The sequence below is a fragment of the Glossina fuscipes genome, unplaced genomic scaffold, assembly GCF_014805625.2.
Source record: "Glossina fuscipes isolate IAEA_lab_2018 unplaced genomic scaffold, Yale_Gfus_2 28, whole genome shotgun sequence".
Taxonomy (NCBI): domain Eukaryota; kingdom Metazoa; phylum Arthropoda; class Insecta; order Diptera; family Glossinidae; genus Glossina; species Glossina fuscipes.
The window spans coordinates 9,334,302-9,356,004 of record NW_023998423.1 but is presented as its reverse complement, the minus strand read 5'-3'; the positions used below and the strand labels follow the sequence as shown (position 1 = coordinate 9,356,004).

The following is a 21,703-nucleotide window of genomic DNA, read 5'->3' as shown; positions in this document are numbered from 1 at the left end:
ACAAACGGCATAACAATTTACAATAATCGATCATAAAAATAGAAATCTAGAAAACATTTGCAAAATGTTTCAAATACTTGACGCTTTGATTGCTCTGAATATATTGAGTTAAAAACGATCGAAAAACCTAAGCAAAAACTAATTTTTATATCGAGTTTTTATTGCACTCGCAGGTATATGCGAGACATGATTCTCGAATGCATCAACATTGTTTTTCGAAAATTTAATCGCTTCATGGCATGTGCGAACAACAGGAAATCATTAGATGCCTTGCCATACAGCGTGGTTAAGCATGACATTGCTGAAGGCTTCTTTCTGATGGTCGGATGGTTGGTATGAGATGACTAGTTTTTCAAAAGCAGTGGAAATACTTGATCGAAAATCTTTTGAGAACAAACGAGATATTCTTAAAGTTCCATACAGTCGTTCTGTGTTTAGTTTCGGTCTAATTTCCATAAATCAGGAGGGAATTGTAAGTAAGGATCATTTCGGTAGATCAACAGCTTAAGTTTTGCTGTAGTAAATGCTGGAAGTCCCATCACATTATGACTATGATGATATCGATCTTTGCTGACATAAACATCGGATTTATACGAGCTCTTTGAAATTCATTCTTCAAACCGAATGAATTTGTTGAGCAGCGTAGATCAGGTAGTAATTTTTTAGTTATAAGCTTATAGAGGGGGTATATTATTTTTTCGCTCAGTAACCAACAATGACTTGAAATATGTCAGCAGTCCATTGTACGCATCGATATAATAAATAGGTCAATTATACATATTCGTCAGTCCTTCTGTTCATCCACTGGTTCGCAATTTTCGATCCACTGACAGTCTAAGGACAAACTCTATCGAAAATCAATTGGATAGAACCGTTCTTGCGACCATTCCTCATAGAATGGTGCATTTTAAAAAGGCTGTTGTACAAAAAAAATTCCCAGTTGTAGTATTTCTCAAAAAAATAATCAGTGAAAACTTGCTATTTTATAGTATTGAATGAATGTGGAAAGTTTGGATACATTGGGACCATTTTTAAAAACCCTCTCACATATAAGACTTCTTCACTTCACGTCAGCAAAATCTATTCTTTATTCTATGGTGAAGATATGTACAAAAAGAGTTAATTATTTTCTAAATTCCCTACGATCAACTTGGACAACATAGGTCATCCATGGCTAAGAGTTTCTACTAAAAGTAACCTTTTGTTTGAAAACAAAGGTTAATTTTTCTTATTATTATACGAGTAGAGTGTGCGAAAGACAAGGTCTTTCATAGGGTATTTAACCATGGTTTAACGAGCTGTGCTGTACTTTTATCAATGTAACACTTTTTTTGTTTCTAAGATGATTGCATGTAAAAAGGTTGTGCATCCCAAGTCCTTTGAAAACGATGCAAACCTTTTTGAAAGTTTTACGAATCCAGCCCTCACTTGTCAATAATTTTCTCATGTGCGCTTCATTAATTGAGACCCTCACTACTAGGGATCTAAGTAATACAAATACTTTACTCAAAGTAGCGGGCCCTGCTTTGTGACGTTATTTTGTTCCTGTTACTGTTCCTGACTGTTAGTGTCATTTACGCCGTAGAAAGTCTATTAATGAATAACTATATGACTTTCTCCAGGCTTTTATCACTAACAACGGTTCTTAAGTTCTTACAGAGAAGGTTCTGTGTAAGTACAATTTTCCGTGAAACATGTTCAATTTAGCAATGGAGAGATCGGAAGGGACGTAACAGCTGTAGACCAATTCTAGTTTTCTTTTGTTTTTAATAACACCAGGGGATGTCTTTTATGTATGTGATACAGTGAGGTTAGAAAAAGAGATAGGGAGATGATGAGTGCAACCAATAACGCTATGTCTTCATCGACAGAGTATTCTTTGAACGTTTCATGCTCACTGCAACACTCAGATTAGTAACCAGAAATGACGGGAAGATCTGTCCTTTCACCGGTTAGGTATATGTTGACGCTTTTAGCAGAGTGTAAGCGTATTATAAACAATATCAAACTTTGTGACTACAACGTAGGAACTTTTTAATAAACACCGGAACGGCACTGTAATGAACGCCAAAAACAACTTGTAACTGCAGACAAGGATTCTCCCTAATGAGACCGAAAAATTGAAGATAATTTTCAATACAATTAAATAATTTTGCTTTTTTGCGACTTGTTTAAAAAACAAAAACAAGAAAACAACTTTAAATTTTACCTTTTTATTCCGAAAATTTTACTACCACGGACGACACTGTTGGTATTAAAATGCCATAAATATGTTCGGTAATACCCAAATATATCCGCAGGGTAAAGATAGTAAGTAAAAAGCAAAAAAAAAAAAAGGACAACAATTAAATATAAACTAAATAATACGCCAAAAAGTATGCAAAACATAACAATTGTTTATTTATTTTCCTCGACAATGGTATAAAACGTATTTTTATCCAAAACGTAAACATATGAAGTGAAAGACAAAGGATATGCTACAGAAAGAGAGAGGAAGTGAGAGAGAGAGAGAGAGAGAGAGAGAGAGAGACAAAGTAAAGGAAGGAAGGCAAAGTTATGAATTAATATGTTTTACATTATTATTAAAATAGCAAAATAACGTAGGTCAAGCACCGCAGTAACAACACCGGCAACAATGAGAAGAATTAAATAAAAATAATGGCAAGCAGTAGAAAAAATAATATCATAATCACTTTAAAGCTCTCTCGAGGTGGTAGAAAATAAATGAACATTAATTTAAATAGTTAAGGTAACAATTGCATTCAAAAAACACAAACACATATACAATAGACATGCACAAAATCGAGCACGTAAGGCACGATAAAGGGATATAGAAGAGAGGATAGGATAGGATAGGATAGGATTTTCTTTTTATTTACTGACATTTGCATTTATTTTTATGAATCAAACAGTTATTAAGTAGCTTAAGTTGTTTAAAAAAATGTTAAACTCAGTGAAAATCGATAAATGTATGCATTGTTAACACTTTTTTGCTTTTTTTTTGTTTTTTTCTTATTATTGTCCGTTCATTAATTTAGTAGAGATTAAATGCTCTTCATTAAAATATGTCTTTTGTGCGTACACATTTATTTGTATATGTGCTTGTGAGTGAGTTTGCTTATTCATTTGGTTTGGTCTTGTTTCTGTGATTGTAGGTAGTTCATGCCATGGATCGTACAACACGGGTAACTGATTATCGTTTTATCAAAGAGGCCAACGGTGCTTTAACCATAACCAACGTCATGCTGGAGGATGATGGAAAATGGCAATGCGAGGCCGAAAACACACGTCAATACACATTAAACGCAAGGCCCGTTAAACTTGTGGTACTGGGTAAGTGCAAATAAAAATGTAAAAGAATTTAAAGGAAAAAAAAATCGATTTTAAACAACGATTAATATATGAATAAGATGAACGCGAGCAAGCATATCCAATAACGAAATAGTAATTGTTTAACATTGACATCTTGACGATAATCGACAATCGCATAATCACTTATCCAGAAATCACATCTGGTCAATCTTGAGAACGCTGCCTGTTTAACAGGCAGCGTAAGTGTTTGATAATATTTTTCAAATCAAATTTGATATGTTTCCTTTCTGAAATATGTCTCTCTAATAAATTTTTGAAATCTCGAAAAATCTGAGATATTGACGTGCCAATCCGTAAATAGGGATAATTTTCAAAAGTGCATAGCTTGGCTGAAAAGTTTACTGTCTAAGTAAGCGGAATCACCTTTCTTGCTGTAGAACTCAGCTTCAAGGATTGATCTCTGACATTTCTACACATTTTTTAAAGATCAATTTATGAAAACTTTTGCTTTAAATCTTTTTACTGAAGTCGTTAAAATAGTCTACAATTTCCACCATGAGTTTACTTTTTGATGGAAACCTCTTTCCTGTGGAACTTTCTTTCAAATCTGTTAACAGTTATTCGCTGGAGATTAGATCTAGAAAACGTTCCAAGTGGTGCTGGACAATGGATTTCCGTTTATACAATTTTCACCCGTGTAGACATTGACTTGCGATTCACTGTTTTTGTTGAACTATGAGTACACGTGGCATACATCATCAATTTCGTGATGCTCGTACGTAACAAATACAATTCTTACGAAAATTCATAGGCTCTGGTATCTCCTTAACCCTCAGTTGTCAAGCGCCAAATTGATGAACTTAGGTGAAGTTTTCGCCAGTGGTTAAACTTTGTGCACACCTCGACCGGTCGTCGTCACTCCTGCTTCCATTATTCAGCTACCCAAAATATCACCATGGTAAAGGATGGTGCTGTTTCCCAATAGACTGTGTCCAATTCATCTTTAATTAATATAGGGGTGTTGTCTTTCAAAAATCCTTAATGACACCTATTTTCACAAAAATGCTCACATTGACCCACCTAACCGACTATCCAACATATAACTGGCGGGAGAGTTAGATGAATGACAAACACATTCCACAATTTTTGTGACCAAGAACTTTTTACTTTATGTTGAGGCCGTAAATCCTCAAACAACTTCCCTACACCGCAATCTTGTCCGAGTAATTTGTATTCTATCAAAGTGTCTCTGCTGAAATGCAACGAATGAATGAAACGCAATCGTTGAAATGAGGCGAATCAGCACAATCGGTAAGAACCATAGGAAAGCTACGCAGTAAAATTATGTTCACAATGCGCGTCATGAGCTCCCTAGTCCTTAATCAAAGCGAGCTTAACTAACGTTTCCAAAAAAAAATTGTGTATACCATCCGACAAACAACAGCAGTCTTGAACGCTTCATGGATGGCTTTATAGTTTACAAAATATCATCATTTTGTTCAACTCAAGTCTCAAGTTATTTCCGACCAAAGTCTGTGGAAATCACTTCTTTTCTATATATTGGTCGGAAACTCCGGAATCATTGAACAAAATGGTCTACAATTTGTTTTCCACTTTCATAATTACTGACGACAATAATTCTGACCTCAAACGAAAGCTTGACACCATGGAAACAAAGGGAAGTATGAGCCGCTACTGTGGATGTTGAATGTCAACTGAAAGGTTCCTTTAACTTAAAAAAAAAAAAAAAAAAAAAAAATATCAATAGGACTAAGAGCAATTTAAACAAATTCTAAATAACATTTTACCTTATCTTTACGTTGTTGTACTAATTGCATAAAAGAAAATTAAAAAAAAATGTATACATATTCCATTTCTTTCTTAGATCGTCCTAAACCACCTTATTTGCTCATCGATTCAAGGCGCTTAGATGCTGGTAATATATTCGTGCCGGTGAAAGAAAACTCTGAACTAAACTTGGCTTGTGTTAGTGAAGGTGGCAATCCGAAACCCACCCTAACTTGGGAAGTTTTATTAAGTCCTGGCGTGGATAGACATGCACAAAAGGTTTCCGTTGAGGATATGGAATTGGAAGAAATCAAAAATGAAAAGGTCAGTCTTAACAAACAAAAAAAAAAAATATATATAAAAAAATAATAAAAATAAAAATAAAAAAAAAGCTGTAAACTCAATAAAATAAATTAAATTCGAAATTTCATATATTGTTGAAAGCAACGAAACGGATTTAGCGGAAAACGAATAGTGGTTTTTACAACAATAGCTATAAATTTGTACAATTTGCAGAAAACACAAACTCATCATCAACATCGACTCTCTCCTCTTTCTCGCTTTCTTTATTCATTTTAACAAATATCGTTAGGTTGAGCTGTTCAATATTCTGATTCCAGTGAAATATCAAAAAAGAAAATCATAAAAATTCTTTACCAACACCAATATAATCAATATCCATTATACAGAATAATGTGTACGAAGGATAAGAAAAAAGAAGAAACGACAGCAAAGACTGAATAATAAATGCTGACCAAGTAAATGAAATCAAAGGGGCAAAAAAAAAAAAAAGGAAAAAAAAACACAAAGATAAACTAATAAAGCACAACTTTGTTCACATAAAGCGGCGACTCTTAAATACCCAACATTTATATAAGGAATTGTTTAGTTTTTTTATTCGCGGATCACATTCGTTTTCATACGCAGAACGTAGAGGCAAACAAGTAAATGAATACAACATAATTAGCTTAGGGGCGTTACGATGAAAAAAAAAACGGCTTATCACAATTCTTCGAGACTCCTTTCGTATCTATCCCTGCATGCTACTAATGACTTTCACAACATAACGTACCATTCTTTCTTTGATGACAACAAGAAAAAATGAAACCTAGGGAAACCCTTTAGTCCTAAGCTTAGACACCAGCCACAATTTCAAGGCAGAAATTTTCTTTATGATTGTGGGCGTCTCAGTTGGATCGTAACAACTATTTCTGCAACTTATAGGCAGATTTTAATTGCATAACTATTGTATGAAATTCCAACTTATCAGCTTACCAAACAACATGAAAATAGCTTTAGGTTTGGCCGAGTTTCGTATATATATATATATATATATATATATATATAAAGTACTATCTCTCTCTCGATAAGCTAAGTATCCTAAGAAAATCTATAGGAATTTTTTTTTTCCCCATTACAAACGGAATAATAAAATTAATTTAATACCACGTGGTTAGCGATGATTTCAAAAGAAAAAAATTGAACATGAAAAAAATTGCAAGGGAAAGAACGCTATTTGCAAAGTTGAGAAAAACGGAAGACTAACAGCATCTAACAGGATATAAAACAAATATAAAAGCAATGAACACATGTTCACATGCACGGGCAGGCACTTCATTTTGTTTACAACATAAAGAGCGATTTAATTGAAAATTTTTAATTAATAATATACTCCTAACCATGACTTCTGCCTCTCGGTTTAACATATAGAAATCATTTCATCGTTTCGGTTTTTTCTCTATTCTCCTTTCTTTATTTACCTTGACTTGGCTTGCATTCTCTCAAAGGAATGGAATTGTTTCAAAGCCAAGCACTTAAACTCTTTTATATGAACATTATTATTATTTCATGTTAATATTTCATTTTTAAAGCCAAACACTATTTTATTTATATATTTTTATATGCAATCACCGACGGATGCCAAAACCTTCGCATCAAAGATACCGCAAACTATATATATATATATATTTGTATATATATGTTCTGTTGATCAGCATCGAATTGAAAATCGATTGAAGCATGTTTCTCTATATAATGTCTGTTGTAAAGTGTCTCGTGACAGCAAAAATTACTTTGAGTTTAGCAGAGACATTGGAAACTCTTGCACGAAGATCGGTAGGCCCACGCCCATAGTAGGCTGAGACCACTTCTGTTTTTCAAAATGAAAAAAATGATTGATTTTTTGCTCATTACTCCTAAGCTAAAGCAGATATAAAAATTTGACGGCATATTTTATGTACAAAAATTGGAGAAAATTGACCACACCTATCCAATATTATATAGGTTTTATAAGGCGCAGAAAAAAGTTTCAAAAATTCCCTAAAGTATATACATGCTTGGTTAGCTTCAAATTTGGAATGGACCTTCCGCTCATCTGTCCATATGTCTGTCTGTACACTTGTGTAGTGTTTATGCTAAACATGAAGATATCGTCTACAAATTTGCAAAAGAATTTGGAAGTGACGTAAACTTATCCAAGGACACGCCTGCCTGATAATAAAAAAAATTATCCACGACCGCACGCGGGCATGTGAAAGATCCGGTCACGGCCGAATATAATTTTCTCATTTGGTTTTTATGTATCAGGGGATAATCCCTACACATATAGTTTTACATAGGTGTTTATAAGGGGTTTTAGGTTGCGATTAGCTTTAGTACAAGAAACTTATAGAAACGATTTTCTGAAATTATTCGAACTATACAGGTACCCAATAGCAGATTTCGTTAGAATCGTGCAACCAGCATGAATTTTATCATCAGGATTATTGGCAGTTAGTAAATTCTATCCGTTGACTTTGAAGTGAGGACAATTTGTAAAACGAGTATCCGACATAAGAAAAATGTCGATAAAATTTTTAATGACGGATGATGAAGGAATAATTCTACTTTGTGAATGTTCTTGGGAAACCCATTCGCTTAGTAAGATAAGAGTGCTTGTTATCTAAACCTGCTTATTAAGCAAATCTTCAATTTTTTAAAATGCATTACAATTTTTCAATATATCAGCGCAATGATGATTAGAAGGATTATTATTACCATTAGTCGGACCAGTATAATGTGCTATTGAGCGTTTTCTGTTAGGCAAAGGGAAATCTTCTTAGTTAAACGACAAATTAATATTATGCCTACCATGCGGTGATCTGCGTGAAATACAATTCTGAAATTCCTTTTCAAAAAGTGACTGGTGTGTGCAACAACTTTTATAATTGGCCGAATGATTTTGCCAACAATGAACACATTTTCAAGGGCTATCGTCACTTTGACTTGTTTGATGTATTGCGCTGTTGCGTATCGAATATATTGACGCTGATAACCAGCTGGAGTTGCTGTAGAGTTATTGTGCATATATTACGTATGAAGATTGTATAGATCTCTTGTGATTATATAACTTATGAGAATTAATTTGCTTACATTTCATCTGGCGCAACCGGTGTATTATTATATTGGCTTGAAGCTTCCAAATGAAGCTGAAGTAGATTTGGAGAATTAATCATAACTTTTTATCTTGTTATCGCTAGTAAACCCAACGTACACGTCACAAATCTTTGGGCAACGCTGTAGCAACATTCAATCTCAGAATGAAGAAAAGTTTAGTTTGGCAAAATATAATTCGTTCGCGATGTTTTCACGAAATATTTTAATTGATTAAAGGTCCTTCGCGACACACAACTCAACAAGATTATTTTCGCACAATTAATTAAGATTACGCCCAACTACCGTAATTACGAGCATTACCACTTAATTGTTCTTTGAAAAATCTATCTTGGTTAGGTATGTAAATGAAGAAGAAATAAATGTAAAACATCAAGATGAAAACATTGGTTTTTCTCTCCATGTGGTTTCTATTTCCCTTAATTAATTGCGACAAATAACGACGCACTGCAAATTCACAAAAAAAGTAAAAGAAATTCTCACAAATATCGAGATTATCGTAAGCGACTGTTCATGTCGAAAGTCAGTTGTACATCAAAGTTGAAGACAATAGATCCCATATATTAGTTTGGGGAAAAAGAAATACATTATTTTTATATGAACTTCAGGACTTTATTTAACATGCTTCGGATTGTCCGATTTGGGTCAAATATGCACCGTTTTGTTGTATGATTTGTTGCCATTTTATAGGTAACTTCAGAATGCCTCTCTCATAGAAGTCCTGGTCTCTATTTGCAAAAAACTCTAGTAGTCGATTTTCACAATCCTCCCTAGATTCCAATTTTTTATCATTAAAGAAATTTTGCAATGCAAAAAAAAGATGATAATCGCTTGGTGCCAAGTCCGGACGGTATGGCGGATGCATTAATACTTCCCAACCAAGCTCCCGAAGTTTTTGGCGGGTCACTGTAGATGTGTGTGGCCTAGCGTTGTCCTGGCGGAACACGACACCTCTCCTGTTGGCCAATTCTGGCCGTTTCTGGTCAATCGCTATCTTCAAACGGTCCAGTTGTTGAGAGTAGAGATCAGAATTTAGCGTTTGGCCATATGGAAGCAACTCATAATAAATAATCCCCTTCCAGTCCCACAAAATGCATAGCAAAACCTTCCTGGCCGTTTGAGGTGCTTCACCGCTCTTTGACCACGATCGTTTTCGCACAGGGTTATCATATGTGATCCATTTCTCATCTCCAGTCACCATCCGTTTAAGAAATGGGTCTATCTCATTCCGTTTGGCCAAGGCTTCGCAGATGGAAATTCGATCCATCATGTTTTTTTCTGTTAATTGGTGTGGCACCCAAACATCGAGCTTCTTTTTGAATCCAGCTTTGTGTAAATGGTTTAAAACTGTTTTATGGTCGATTTTTAGCTCCTGAGCGATGTTACGACTGCTAACATGCCTGTCAACTTCGATCATTTCTCCGATTTTATCGATATTTTCGACGACCGGCCTACCTGTGCGAGGTGCATCTTTAACATCAAAAATTCCTGAACGGAATCTACGAAACCAAAATTGCACATAATTGGCTGTTACAGTATCGGACCCATAAACACCATTCAGAATATTAGCCGTCTGGCTGGCATTTTCGCCTTTGTCAAAGAAAAACTGTAAAATGTACCGAATTTTCTCTTTGTTCACTTCCATTCCAAAACACAGCAAAAGAATTTTTTTTACTGCGAAATGTCACCTTTCCAACGAGCATAAATATGAAATTGTTTGAGCATAAATATGAAATTGTTGACTTTACGAGAAATCTATCAGTGCAGCCATCTACCGAAAAAATAATGGATTTCTTTTTCCCCAAACTAATATAAACTTGAAGGCGGAGTGTTCCGGAAAAATATTCTAAGTCCAATACTTCATATAATTTTCGCTTTGCATACATATTTTACATGTGCTAATGACACGTTGTTCGACAATTAAAGATTCCGGAGTACAACTACACAACTAAACGCATTCCATCACTTATTTCCTTCAAGTATCAGAGCGAATTTCAGCTTTCATGTAGTGAATTACATTCCATATGTTTGACAAACGTTCCAGCGCAGAAAAAACTGCAAATGATATACATGTCGAACTGCAAATCTCCATTAACGAGTTCAATACTTTCCAGACACCAAGAATATAACTGCTAAAGAATAATATATCTTTGCCTAATTCAAGTCGTATGAGAAATGGTTCGTCACGTTGCCATTATTTATAACGCAATTAAATGTTTAACATGAAAAGCTTAAGATACATCGTCAACTCCCCGAGTTTATAAAAAAATACTTAAGCTTTTAAAACAAATCATACCGTAAAACTGATGAGTTTTTTTATTTCAAAAGTTTTCGTAAAAAAATAATTTGCAATTCTTCAGGCTTGAAATCGTTGTTATTGTTCTTAATGAAATGCTTTTTGTTATAAATTGAATTTTTCGTTTGGTGCTATAAGCAAGGTAGTCAGCAGTTAGTAGTAAAGATTATTTTTCAATTTTTTTTTTAATCTCGTCGCAACAATTCGTCATACGTACCACCGAGAGGCGGAGATCTATTCACTTTCTCAAAATATTTGTGAAATCCGAAAGGCAGCTTTAGAAGTTCTCTAAAGTGCGTGTATTCTCTTCCATCATGAAAGTCTAAATGAGTCTGAGGATGCCTTCAGGTCTCTATGTCCATCTACCTGACCGCCTATATTTCTATGCGAAACTCAAACTTCAAGATCAGTAAAAACTTTGTGAACCTTTGGAAGGAGATTGGGATTGAAAAAGCTTCAAGGTCACATTTACAATACAACATAAACTGAAAACAGTTTCACTTTTACGAGCAAAAGAAAAATGGATTTTACGGTTAATTACTCACAAATAAAAATATAAGAGACAGGGCGATGTAAACTTCCACGAATATCCTACAAGGGGTGCAGCAGGGTCTGCACAAAACTAAAACGTGGTCACAACTGCCTAACATTATTGTAATTGAATTTCTTTCGTTTCTTTTTATATCTAAAATCCATATTTCTTGTGCCGAAAAGCTTGCCGCGTTAAGAAGAAAACTTCAGAGACCCCGTAAAGCCAGTACACTCTCGATCAGCACTAAATTCTCAAACGACTTAAGTATGTCCATCTGTGTGTCTGTTTGTTTGCGTAATATCTCTGGCTCGCAAAAGGGAAGATATCGGCTTCGCATTTGACAGAAGTATACGAAGTTCTTCCGAGCAGACATGTGCTGCAAATAGACTAAGTCGGTCAAAGTTAACGTATTTATAAACCAGTAAGCAACGAGGAAGATTTGCAGACTTATTCCACCCAATTTTGGAGAGTAGGAAAAATTTAATTTATCTTTTTTGTGTCGTTTTTTAAGAAAAAGGTGCTGAACATAAAAGTCTCGGCCATAGCCGAATATGGTTTTCCTACTGATCTTAAATCATTATTACTTGGGATACTATGATACATTAAGTTTGTGTGTAGGTATGCAACACCGAGAAAGGTTTGAGAGAGTTTCATCCTTTATTATACCGATTGAATCGAGATTCGCCAAAGCTTGCCTGTCCGTTCGTCCGTCTTTATTGCTTATGTTCGATCTACTCGCGTCAATTTCCTTTTTCAGAGGGTTTACCCTGATTAAAAGGAGCTTATTTAAGCCCATCAATGGGAACCAGGAGAAATTCTTGATCCAGATCAAACTACTTCCTCGACAACTTCCTATATAGAGCCTTATTTTGAAAAATCGTTACATGATTAATTGTAGAGTGATGTAGGGTATTCAATTGTTTTTTCTTGTTTTTTTTAGGATAAAGGTGGGCAAAGGTGATTCTTCCATTGTCGAAAATAATTTTCTTCCTTACTATCTTGACTACTATCATTCGTCTCGTATAGTAATAATAAGGTGGGCTTGAGAAATGATCTTTTTATTGTTTAAAGTGAGGAAAGCCTTTTAATGCAACTTTTTTTATTACACATCTAATATTAGATCGTCTGAAATATATTAAGCCCTAATGATATAAAAATCTGTTATTGATCTAACAAATGTTTGACATAAATAAACTTTTCGTTTTATTGAACTAAAGGTTACTTCGGCTTCTCGCTATTTACTTACGTGAGAACCACTTGTACGTCTCATTAATCAAGAATGCACTGTTAATTATAATAATTGGGTTATAGAGAGGTAAAGATATTCATGTAATGAAAAGTGCAGCATAGGTTGTGCTAAATTTACCGCGAAATGGATTTAGAGAAAAACTAAAATTTCAAAACAATTTATTTTATGCCGTAATATACGGTCTATTTCCGTTGTGCTAACATTAGCAAAGTTTTTTTTTTTTTTTTTTTTGTTATTTAAATTCCAATAATATTATGCACTGAAATTGTATAAAAAACTTTAAAAGTCTTACTGTCAAGTTGACGCAAGAGGCGCTTGAGCATTCTTTTCATTCTTTTTCTGCTTAAGGTGGTAGAGGTGTTATTGTTATGTGATGATATCGTTACTTAATTTTATTTTTACACCTCATGTTTGGAATCTGTTGAACTTAAGAGACTCTTTGATTGTATGCAAATCAAAAGGAAAGGAGATTAAATCGAACTTCATTTTTAATAAGTCGTTTTGTTCACCAACTACGCGATATGTTTCTCTCTCCTGTCGAAGCTATAGTTATTCAAATTTTATAATTCCCTTATATCAATAGAATCCGTTACATATATGTATACGGTACAGAGACAAACAATCTTTACCTAACTGAAGCTGAAGAAGCTCTTGATTTGTTGCAGTTCACTTTAATGTTTCACTTATCGCATTCACTTAAACTTAATTAAGCTTCATTTAAAAAACAAAAAATAGTGGGTTCTGATAAAAAAATTCAAAAAAAAAAAAGAAAAAAAAGATGAATAAATGTTTCATAATTTAAAAGAAGTAAACGAAAGTAGAGCACAACAATGATCAAAGAATTTTTTAGTTTAAAATCTCACATGCGACAAAAATGCTGTCATCTCTTCTTCTTGAATCTAAAGATTGGTGGAATATAAATTTTATTGATTTAGTTTTTATTGAAATTTCTTTTCCTTTTTTTTTTGTATATTTTTTCTCAATGCAGTTTATCGATAAAACTTTTCTAAAAATGTACAAAAGTTTATATAAAAATTTATATAAACGGCGCAAAAAAAAAACAAAACAAGATAATGAAAATTATGGGGCTGAGTTTATATCTTTAAGGTATGCGTCGTTCTTTAAAGCATTACTTACTAACCTTGAAAAGATGTATCCTCTCATATGAGACATTTCGGAAAATTTCCGAATATATGCGATTCGATGAATTTGCTACTATTTAATTATTCTAAAAAACGATCTTAATTTATTTATATATTTTAGAAAACATTTTTTGTAAACATTCCTTTTCGGTAACACAAATATGCAAAAAACTTTTGTGTAACCATCTGTTAACACATAAACACACGCAATTGTATAAAGGCATAGTTGAAGCATTCGTTCGTAGCAAGCTACACTTGGACAGACAGACAACAAAAATAACAGCAATGCAAAAAAAAAAAGAACAAAAAAAACCGGAAAAAACAGGGGAAGAAGAAAAGAGAGAGAGAGAGAAAGAGAGAAAAGCCACATATTTCATGTAAAAGCGTTGGTATGCAAATTGTTAACATTGTATTTATACAACACATCAGACAGGCAACTCAACTACTCAGTTCGGTTCAGTTTAGCACAAGCCAAACCGAACAGCCGGTGTGTTACGCAGCAGCATGTAAGCACACGTAAATGTAGTATATATATATATATATACACATAATACACACAGAAACAAAAAAATACTGAAAATTTTTAAAAATTTAAAATAATGTTTGTTTGTTGACTTGGTATGAGTAACGTAGCAGCAACAAAAACAACAAAAGAAAACGGAAAACCGACTGAAAACAAAAACGAAAGCAAAGCAAAATGAAGTAACAAAAAAAACAAAAAAAAATATATATATATACATGTTTTCATATCATTCGTCCAAAACACAAAAACAAAAAATCTTCCAAAACAATTTAAAAACTTTATGCATACCTTTTGGCGTGTAAAAAATCCCCCATTACAATAGATAATATCTGGTCGGGGAAAAAAAATGGGAAAACACAAAAAATTTTTAACTTTATAAAAAACTACTAAATATATATATAAACATATATATATGTATCTCTGTTGGTATTTCGTTATAGGATAAAAATACGTATAAAATTAATAGTGGCGCTAAAAGTGAAGCTCGCCTAAAGGCCGTATATCGCACCCATCATAATGCGCGCATATTATGCGTTATGGAACATCCCACACTTAAAATACGTCAAAATGCATCACTGCTACTGGATGTGCAATGTAAGTATATCGATTCAATCTGTATACATATATTTATGGACAAGCAATTACTACTACTCTCTCCGCATCGAGTAAATCTCATATTCTTAATAACTGAGTATATTGATATAACAGAAATTATGCTTTTAAATAAAAAACACAAGTGGATAAATAAATAAAAATTCGTAATGAATATATTTTTGTAGGCAACAATGGATTGAGATGTAAATGAGATTTTTTTTTTTTTTTTAAATTTCATTCATGCAATAATAATAATCATAGAAGTAAAGTCTCCCAAGGCAAAGTCAACTTAAGTGAATTTCAAAAAAATCATAAGTTATTAAGTGGAAAACTCTTGATGAGATTAGCCTTTGCACTTTGACAGAAAAAGGTTTACGGATATTTAATCGGAAAAATCTTTTACATTAGTTTATATAATCGGCTGAAATATAGACTTTCTTCGAGGGACTATTAATGAAGTCCGTAATGCATATGAATTTCTATTAAAAGGAAAAAAAAATGTTTTCTTTCTTTTCTGTTCTTTTCCTAGTTCAAAACGAATTCGTGGAACTGAGAGCGCATTGAACCTCTTTTTTCTATTCAATCTTTATACCCATCACCGAAGGATCAGGGATATAGTCATTTTGACAAACGGAAAAAGGAAGCTTCAAAGATCCAACAAAGTCTACACGTACTTGATCAGCATCAAATCCTGAATCGATTTAGGCATCTGTCCATCTGTCCCTCTCTGTAATGTCTGTTGAAAAATATTCTCCTAACCGCAAAAGTGAAGCTATCGACTTCAAATTTAGCAGAAATATTGTAAGGTCTTGCATGAAGATTGTTGTTGAAAATGAGCCGATTCGATCGAAAAACACGCCTACAGCACTATGTAAACTGAGAACAACTGTGTTTCTCAGAATAAATACAAAATTGTTTTTTTTTTCTTCCTGAGCATCAAGTATAGCAGATATATTTACAACAATTTGAACACGATGCTGTAGTACGCGCACAGAAATGGAAAAATTTGTCCAGGCCTGCCCATTATTATTGTGTATCAAAATTGAATGTTTTTTCTCAGCGCCTTGTAAAGGTGTGGAAGCTTCACAAACCTTAAAAAGCATATAAATTTTTTGGTCAGTTTCATATCTTGAATGCACCCATGCATCTCTGCCTTTTCGTCTGCCGAATTGCATAGTACTGTGGTAAACATCAAATGAAAATGAGAAGAACGCCTACAAAAGAAGTTTGGAATTGACTTCAACTTTTCAAAGGGCATGTCTGTGTTGTGAACACTTCTGCCTTACGTGTTTTCGCTTTTTACTCATAAAATACGACACACACATCAGACGTATTTCCACTTTTATTGTGAAAGCAGAGCAAAATCAAACGCGCGCGTTCGATATTACAAAGGATGAGAAATCGTTTTTTTTTTTTTTTTTCTGTCTTTTAGCCTTTTGTAGGCTAACGGTAATGGGTATGGGAAGTTTGGTTACAAGCGAATATAATTTTCTTGTTTGTTATACGTCCAAGTGCATATAATTTTCTTATTTGTTATACGTCTAACTGTACATTATAAATACTATTAATAATGCAACCACAACTTAAGTTTTATTGTTGTCTGTTCTTTGCTGAGAGATTTTATAGTGAATAGAGTTTATTATCAAATGCTTAATTTATATGGTCAATGATAAGTAAACAATATGTTACCGGCATTCTTTCATCAATTATTTAATGCAATGCAAATCGGAAAGCATTTAAAGGCTTACAATACGCGTAGTCACCTTAAAGTTGAACTCTTTGCAAAAGAAAAAAATTCTTTAGAATTTATCTAATGAACAAGTTCTGTGTATCTGAGAGTTGTATCCCTTAATATATATAAATCGAACTGATTGTCATATAAAGGCTTAAAGGTCGCGTCAGCAGCTTAAGGAAGAACAGTCGCGAAATAAAAAATCCCTCAGTTAACTTTCGGAATGTTTTTGCTCATTTGTTTTGCGCCCAGAAAGTAAGAGCACATTTCTAGGTTTAAAGTCGACCCTAGCAATTCAGAGTTGAAGTTCTACCAGAATGCGTTTGCCTTTTGTGATCTAAACGTAAACAACAGGTGCCATGTAACACTAAATCTTAGGTGCAACTATAAATTAAAGGGTAATATCATTTTTAGATTTTTTTTCCGAGTTTCTAAATTCCCGACTTTTCTTAGTCACATTATGTCAATTTGAACACAGATTAAAAGTAAGACAGAGATTTTTTAAAACTCCCCAATTTCCCAATATTTTTTGCTTATATGCTTAACTATGAATAGTTACATATTTAGAGACTCTGCTCGGGGCAGCAAAGCTAAGCTTGTTCAATGGAAGCAAAGAATCTACTTCGCCCTTGCAACACTTAGCTCACAGCAAGGACCAGCCTTCTCTTTTCCAGAGTGTTTAGACTGATTGAAAGGAGTCAGTTCGCATAAGGAGGGCCCCCAGTTAAGCACGTGAATGGGTAGCAGATTCCACGTAACTGCACATAATAACTACAGCTTAATGAGGAAACATCTGCGGAATTCCCAGCAATGGCACTGATTAGAGATACGTATAAGGTTTTTGTGACGAAAGAATCGGCAAACTCCTTCGCCCACCTTTTCTTAAATCTAAGAGTTGACCTTGATGATTTTTTCCCCGCAACGTAAAAGAAAATTTAAGTCAAGGCTATTTTGTTTTTTTGCTTAAATTATATCTTAATTTGTAAAAAGCGAGCTCTTTTAATAGAAGACGCCTCACGACAATAGCTCCGATTCTGCAACATTGTAATATTTTTCAAAATAGTTTCTCTTGTAGTACTTAACAATGTGCCGAATAAGTTTTCCGAGTACTATTACTCGGGTACCTTTCTTCTATCTCAAAAGAGTTATCACAAAACTTTTTGTTTAGACCTAAAAAATTTTCACGATGTGTGCGGTTTCTTGTTCGAGGTAAAAATTGCAAGCAAGAAAGAAAGGTATTGTTCTTCAAGAGCTGCCATGCCTTAATTATGCCTTTAAAAAGTCTGAAAAACATTTTTGTAGATACTTTAAAGAATCTCGAGATTGAAGATTTCTATCATTTTTATAATTAATTTGCTTTGAACTAATTACAAAGCCTGCAAGTGACTGTTTCTCATAAACGCTTAATGCCCCAATTGTTATTATTATTAATTTAATCAGTCAAATAAATCCAAAAACTAAAGTCCTAAAGCACTAGCAACTAAGGCTATCGCCTTAATGCCCAATTTAATGGGTATGAAATGGCCTTTAATGCAAAAGAACCTAAACCTATACTAACCTAAACTATGGTGTCATTATATTTTTGCAACATACTTGCATGTCCTCAATTAACGATGGCAAGGTGTTGCTGGCCAACGCAACGTATGTCTTAGGCTTGTGCATCGGCTAGGTTCGAAAGTAAAGGCAGCAACACATGCATAGCTCACTAGTAAATCATTTTAATTTGGATGTCAAACAACATGAGCCCCATGATTGACAGCATTGGTCGAAAGAGGCGAGAATTATAGCAACAGAAAATTATCACACTTAGCCATGAGTTATCGGCCAAAGTAGTTAGCTATGTCAGTATATATCAATGCTCTCGATAATAGATATTTCGTGGACAGTGTATATTTAATCGATATTCATAAGTATTCGACATATCGTATTGATGAACGCGAGCCCAATGACAAATGCTTTGTTATCGGTTACGCACTTAACATAACGCGTATGTAATACGAAAGCATAAATGTGTCGTTTTACTTAGTCTTCTGCTCTTTTAAAAATTACAAGTCAATCGCCAAGGAATGACTTAATAATCATAAGCATTGAAACTCAAAAACCTAATCTCTCTCGCCGGAATTATGCGAAAAAAAAAGAAAAAATTTCCTAAACTTTTTAGAAATTTTTTTTAAAAAAGCATTTATTAAACACATTTAAGTTAAATAACTTGCTGGAAAGATCGAAAAAAACGGCAAATTGGACATTTGCCAATGGGCGTGTTTTGTATACATTTACAGCTTTATCTTCATCATCGTCTCATCTAGTTATTACCATAACTGTGCACTTAATACTTTGAATACTTTTCCCTTTCACTTGCTTCTCTTATGCATTGTATTATAATTCCTCTCCCGTACAATTTTTCCGTTTTTTTTTTGTTTTGTTTTGAAAAATTGTTGATATTACAGAAAGTAAAAGCTTTGCTTGTTCTTAACACTAGAAATTGCAGTAATACTTCACTTTTTTTCTCTAGCAAAGCAACATCAACAACAGTAATAACAATAAACGTTTATGAATTGTATGAATGAATGCAAAGGTAGGAAAAATGTTAGAAAATGTTCTATTTTGCTTCACTCAACACGGTATGGCCTTTAAATGCATCTATACAGTACTACAGCTAGCGTAAATAAAACTGAATGAAAGAGAAGACAAAAAGACATTGTGGACGAATATTAGATACCCATCATCATCGATGGCGGCTGATATATGAACTGCGAACGCTTACTTGTGTATAAAACTTTAATATCCTTGAAGAACCTGTTAGTCTAAAATGCATTGCATTGGGTTGTGCATCAATTTTGAATGCTTGCCACTTTCCATGTAATGTAGTTGTGTTTAAACGCTTCTTTCACGATCAGAGCCAGTAAAGGACGTTTTCAAATTGCTCGTATAGTTGCCGAGCCTAATTCAATGGATATTTCAAATTGTTGCGAACGATATGACTTATTTAATATATATCTTGATTTGATAGTAATCAAATACATGTATGTATGAGTGGGGATACCCAGTGCCTGCGTTTAAGTTAAGTTAAGTTGTTAAAGTGTTGCCTGGCATTTCTAAATGAATAGTTGCTACAATTCGTTTCCTCGAAAAGTGATGTTTTCCCTAAACACCCAAAACAGCAATAAAAATCTTTCAACTTGACTTAAATATATGAAAAGCTATAACTTTTTTTTTGGTAAAATTTGTTTAAAAAAAAAAAAAAAACAAAAGAAAAACCAGTTAAAGTTCAGTTTAGATCGAATCTTGAATCACACTTTTTTTTTTTTGGTGTGATTTTTTTGCGAACTTGCTTGTCTGCATTTTATTAATACAAAGTCTATAAAATCTTCTTCAAAACTATGACCATTTCCCTTAGTTTTCCTAGATTTAATGAATCAATTTCAAGTTGTCTGCGTAGAATACGCTTACTGCCTACATCCATAAAGAGAAAATTAGGGGACGGCTGTCTGCATTTCTTATTGCTATTGCAATCTGAGTCAGATATTTTCTTCTGTGCCTGGTATCAAATTTTCAAAGTATGAAGTCGACAAGAGAGAAAGACAGATATAGGTCAAAAGATTTTTTTTTTTTTTCTATTCGTCTTCATAGAAATTCTTTCCTGTTATTCGATTATAAGGAATTTTGATTTTCTAAAAAATTTTATAAATCTACAAACTTTCAAAAAATATGAAAGTTCCCTATGCTTAGTAACATAAGAGACCTTAATCCAGAAAGATAATGATTCAGATTGTTCTTCAGGTTCTAGACCCTTACAATATAGAGGTAATCTGCAAACGAGTAAAAGTCTCTGCGTCTCCATCTCTCTCTCTTCTTTCTCTCTCTTTGAAGTCGATTGAAAATAGTCTTTGCTCGCTTTTCCCCTTCACTACTGATAATCCTTTCACCCCACCAATGTACCATAATGTATACGCGATATTACCTGCATAACTATTCGAAAATTAAATTCATCCTCCACGATAAGTGGCCACACCTCTCGATTAATGTGTGCCAATACACATATATTGTACATTCACATTCGACGTTCATATTTAATTTATGAATAGTAGAATATTTTCAATAATTAGAAATGTTTTGAAGCATCTCTCTTGCGTTCCAACCCAACCAACTGTAACTATGCATAATATTTTTGTATTTTCTTTTACATTTATATACCTGAGGTTAAGTTAATAAATCCATTTCGTAATAGCAAAAAAAAAAAGAAAGAAAAGCATTTAGCAAAGCGAAAAACAAAGCATTTAGAAAAGTAACCAACCACATATCACTGTGATAACGACTGTTAGGCTTTTGTTGCTAATAATGCAAACCCAAGAGATACGAGTCTGAAAAAGTTAAAAACAAAAAAAAAAAAGATATAAATAAAAACTCAGAGGGAAAAGCCCTACACAATCTTTCCCACCTTTCTCTCTCGTTCTCCCTCTCGTTCACTTTGTCTCTCTTTCCCTCTCATTTTTGGTCTGTCACCCACTCTCTGTAACTCTCTTTTTAAAATGAATAGTATAAAAATGGCTCACATATGAATTGTTTTGTGTCTAGTGATCAGAAATAGAATTTGCAGACAGTTGATAGACAGGCAGTCAGTTGGATGGTCATGAATGAATAAATAAAGCATAGAAACTAAATACCATTAGAATGCATCCCTATATGGTACAGCTGTGTTTGCACAAAAACATAGATGCAGATACAAGCCAATAAAATGAAGCGACAAACAAGCAGACAGTTGTTGGTTAGTTAGTTAGTTAGACCGACAGACAGACCGACAGACAGACAGACAGACAGATTTGTTTGCCTGCTTTGGTGCTCGACTCGGTCATTCAAATAAATCATATCAATTCTAAAGAGACTAATGTGTAGAAACAATTTGTATCTCACTGATTTTTATATATGAACGAATTGCAACAACATTTAAAGGACAACAAACAAACATGTCTATATATGCATATATTTGTGCATATATGCACACAAATAAATATGTATATAGGTGTGAGATAAAAAATATGTATTTAAACCACAGTTTGTATGATGTTGTGGTTTTGATTGAAAATCTCTCTAAATATTGATATT

The 21,703-nt window shown here is 33.6% G+C and overlaps 1 protein-coding gene across 3 annotated transcripts in view; it reads left to right on the top strand.

Annotated features, from left to right (window-relative positions):
* The window catches only part of LOC119636778, a 198,267-nt gene that overhangs the window by 127,301 nt on the left and 49,263 nt on the right, over positions 1-21,703 (top strand). For all 3 annotated transcript variants that reach the window (XM_038032382.1, XM_038032383.1, XM_038032384.1), the window contains exons 4-6: positions 3,156-3,333; positions 5,198-5,424; positions 14,715-14,868. In XM_038032382.1, the coding sequence (XP_037888310.1) occupies positions 3,156-3,333; positions 5,198-5,424; positions 14,715-14,868 (559 nt within the window). The remainder of the gene's footprint in view (positions 1-3,155; positions 3,334-5,197; positions 5,425-14,714; positions 14,869-21,703) is intronic.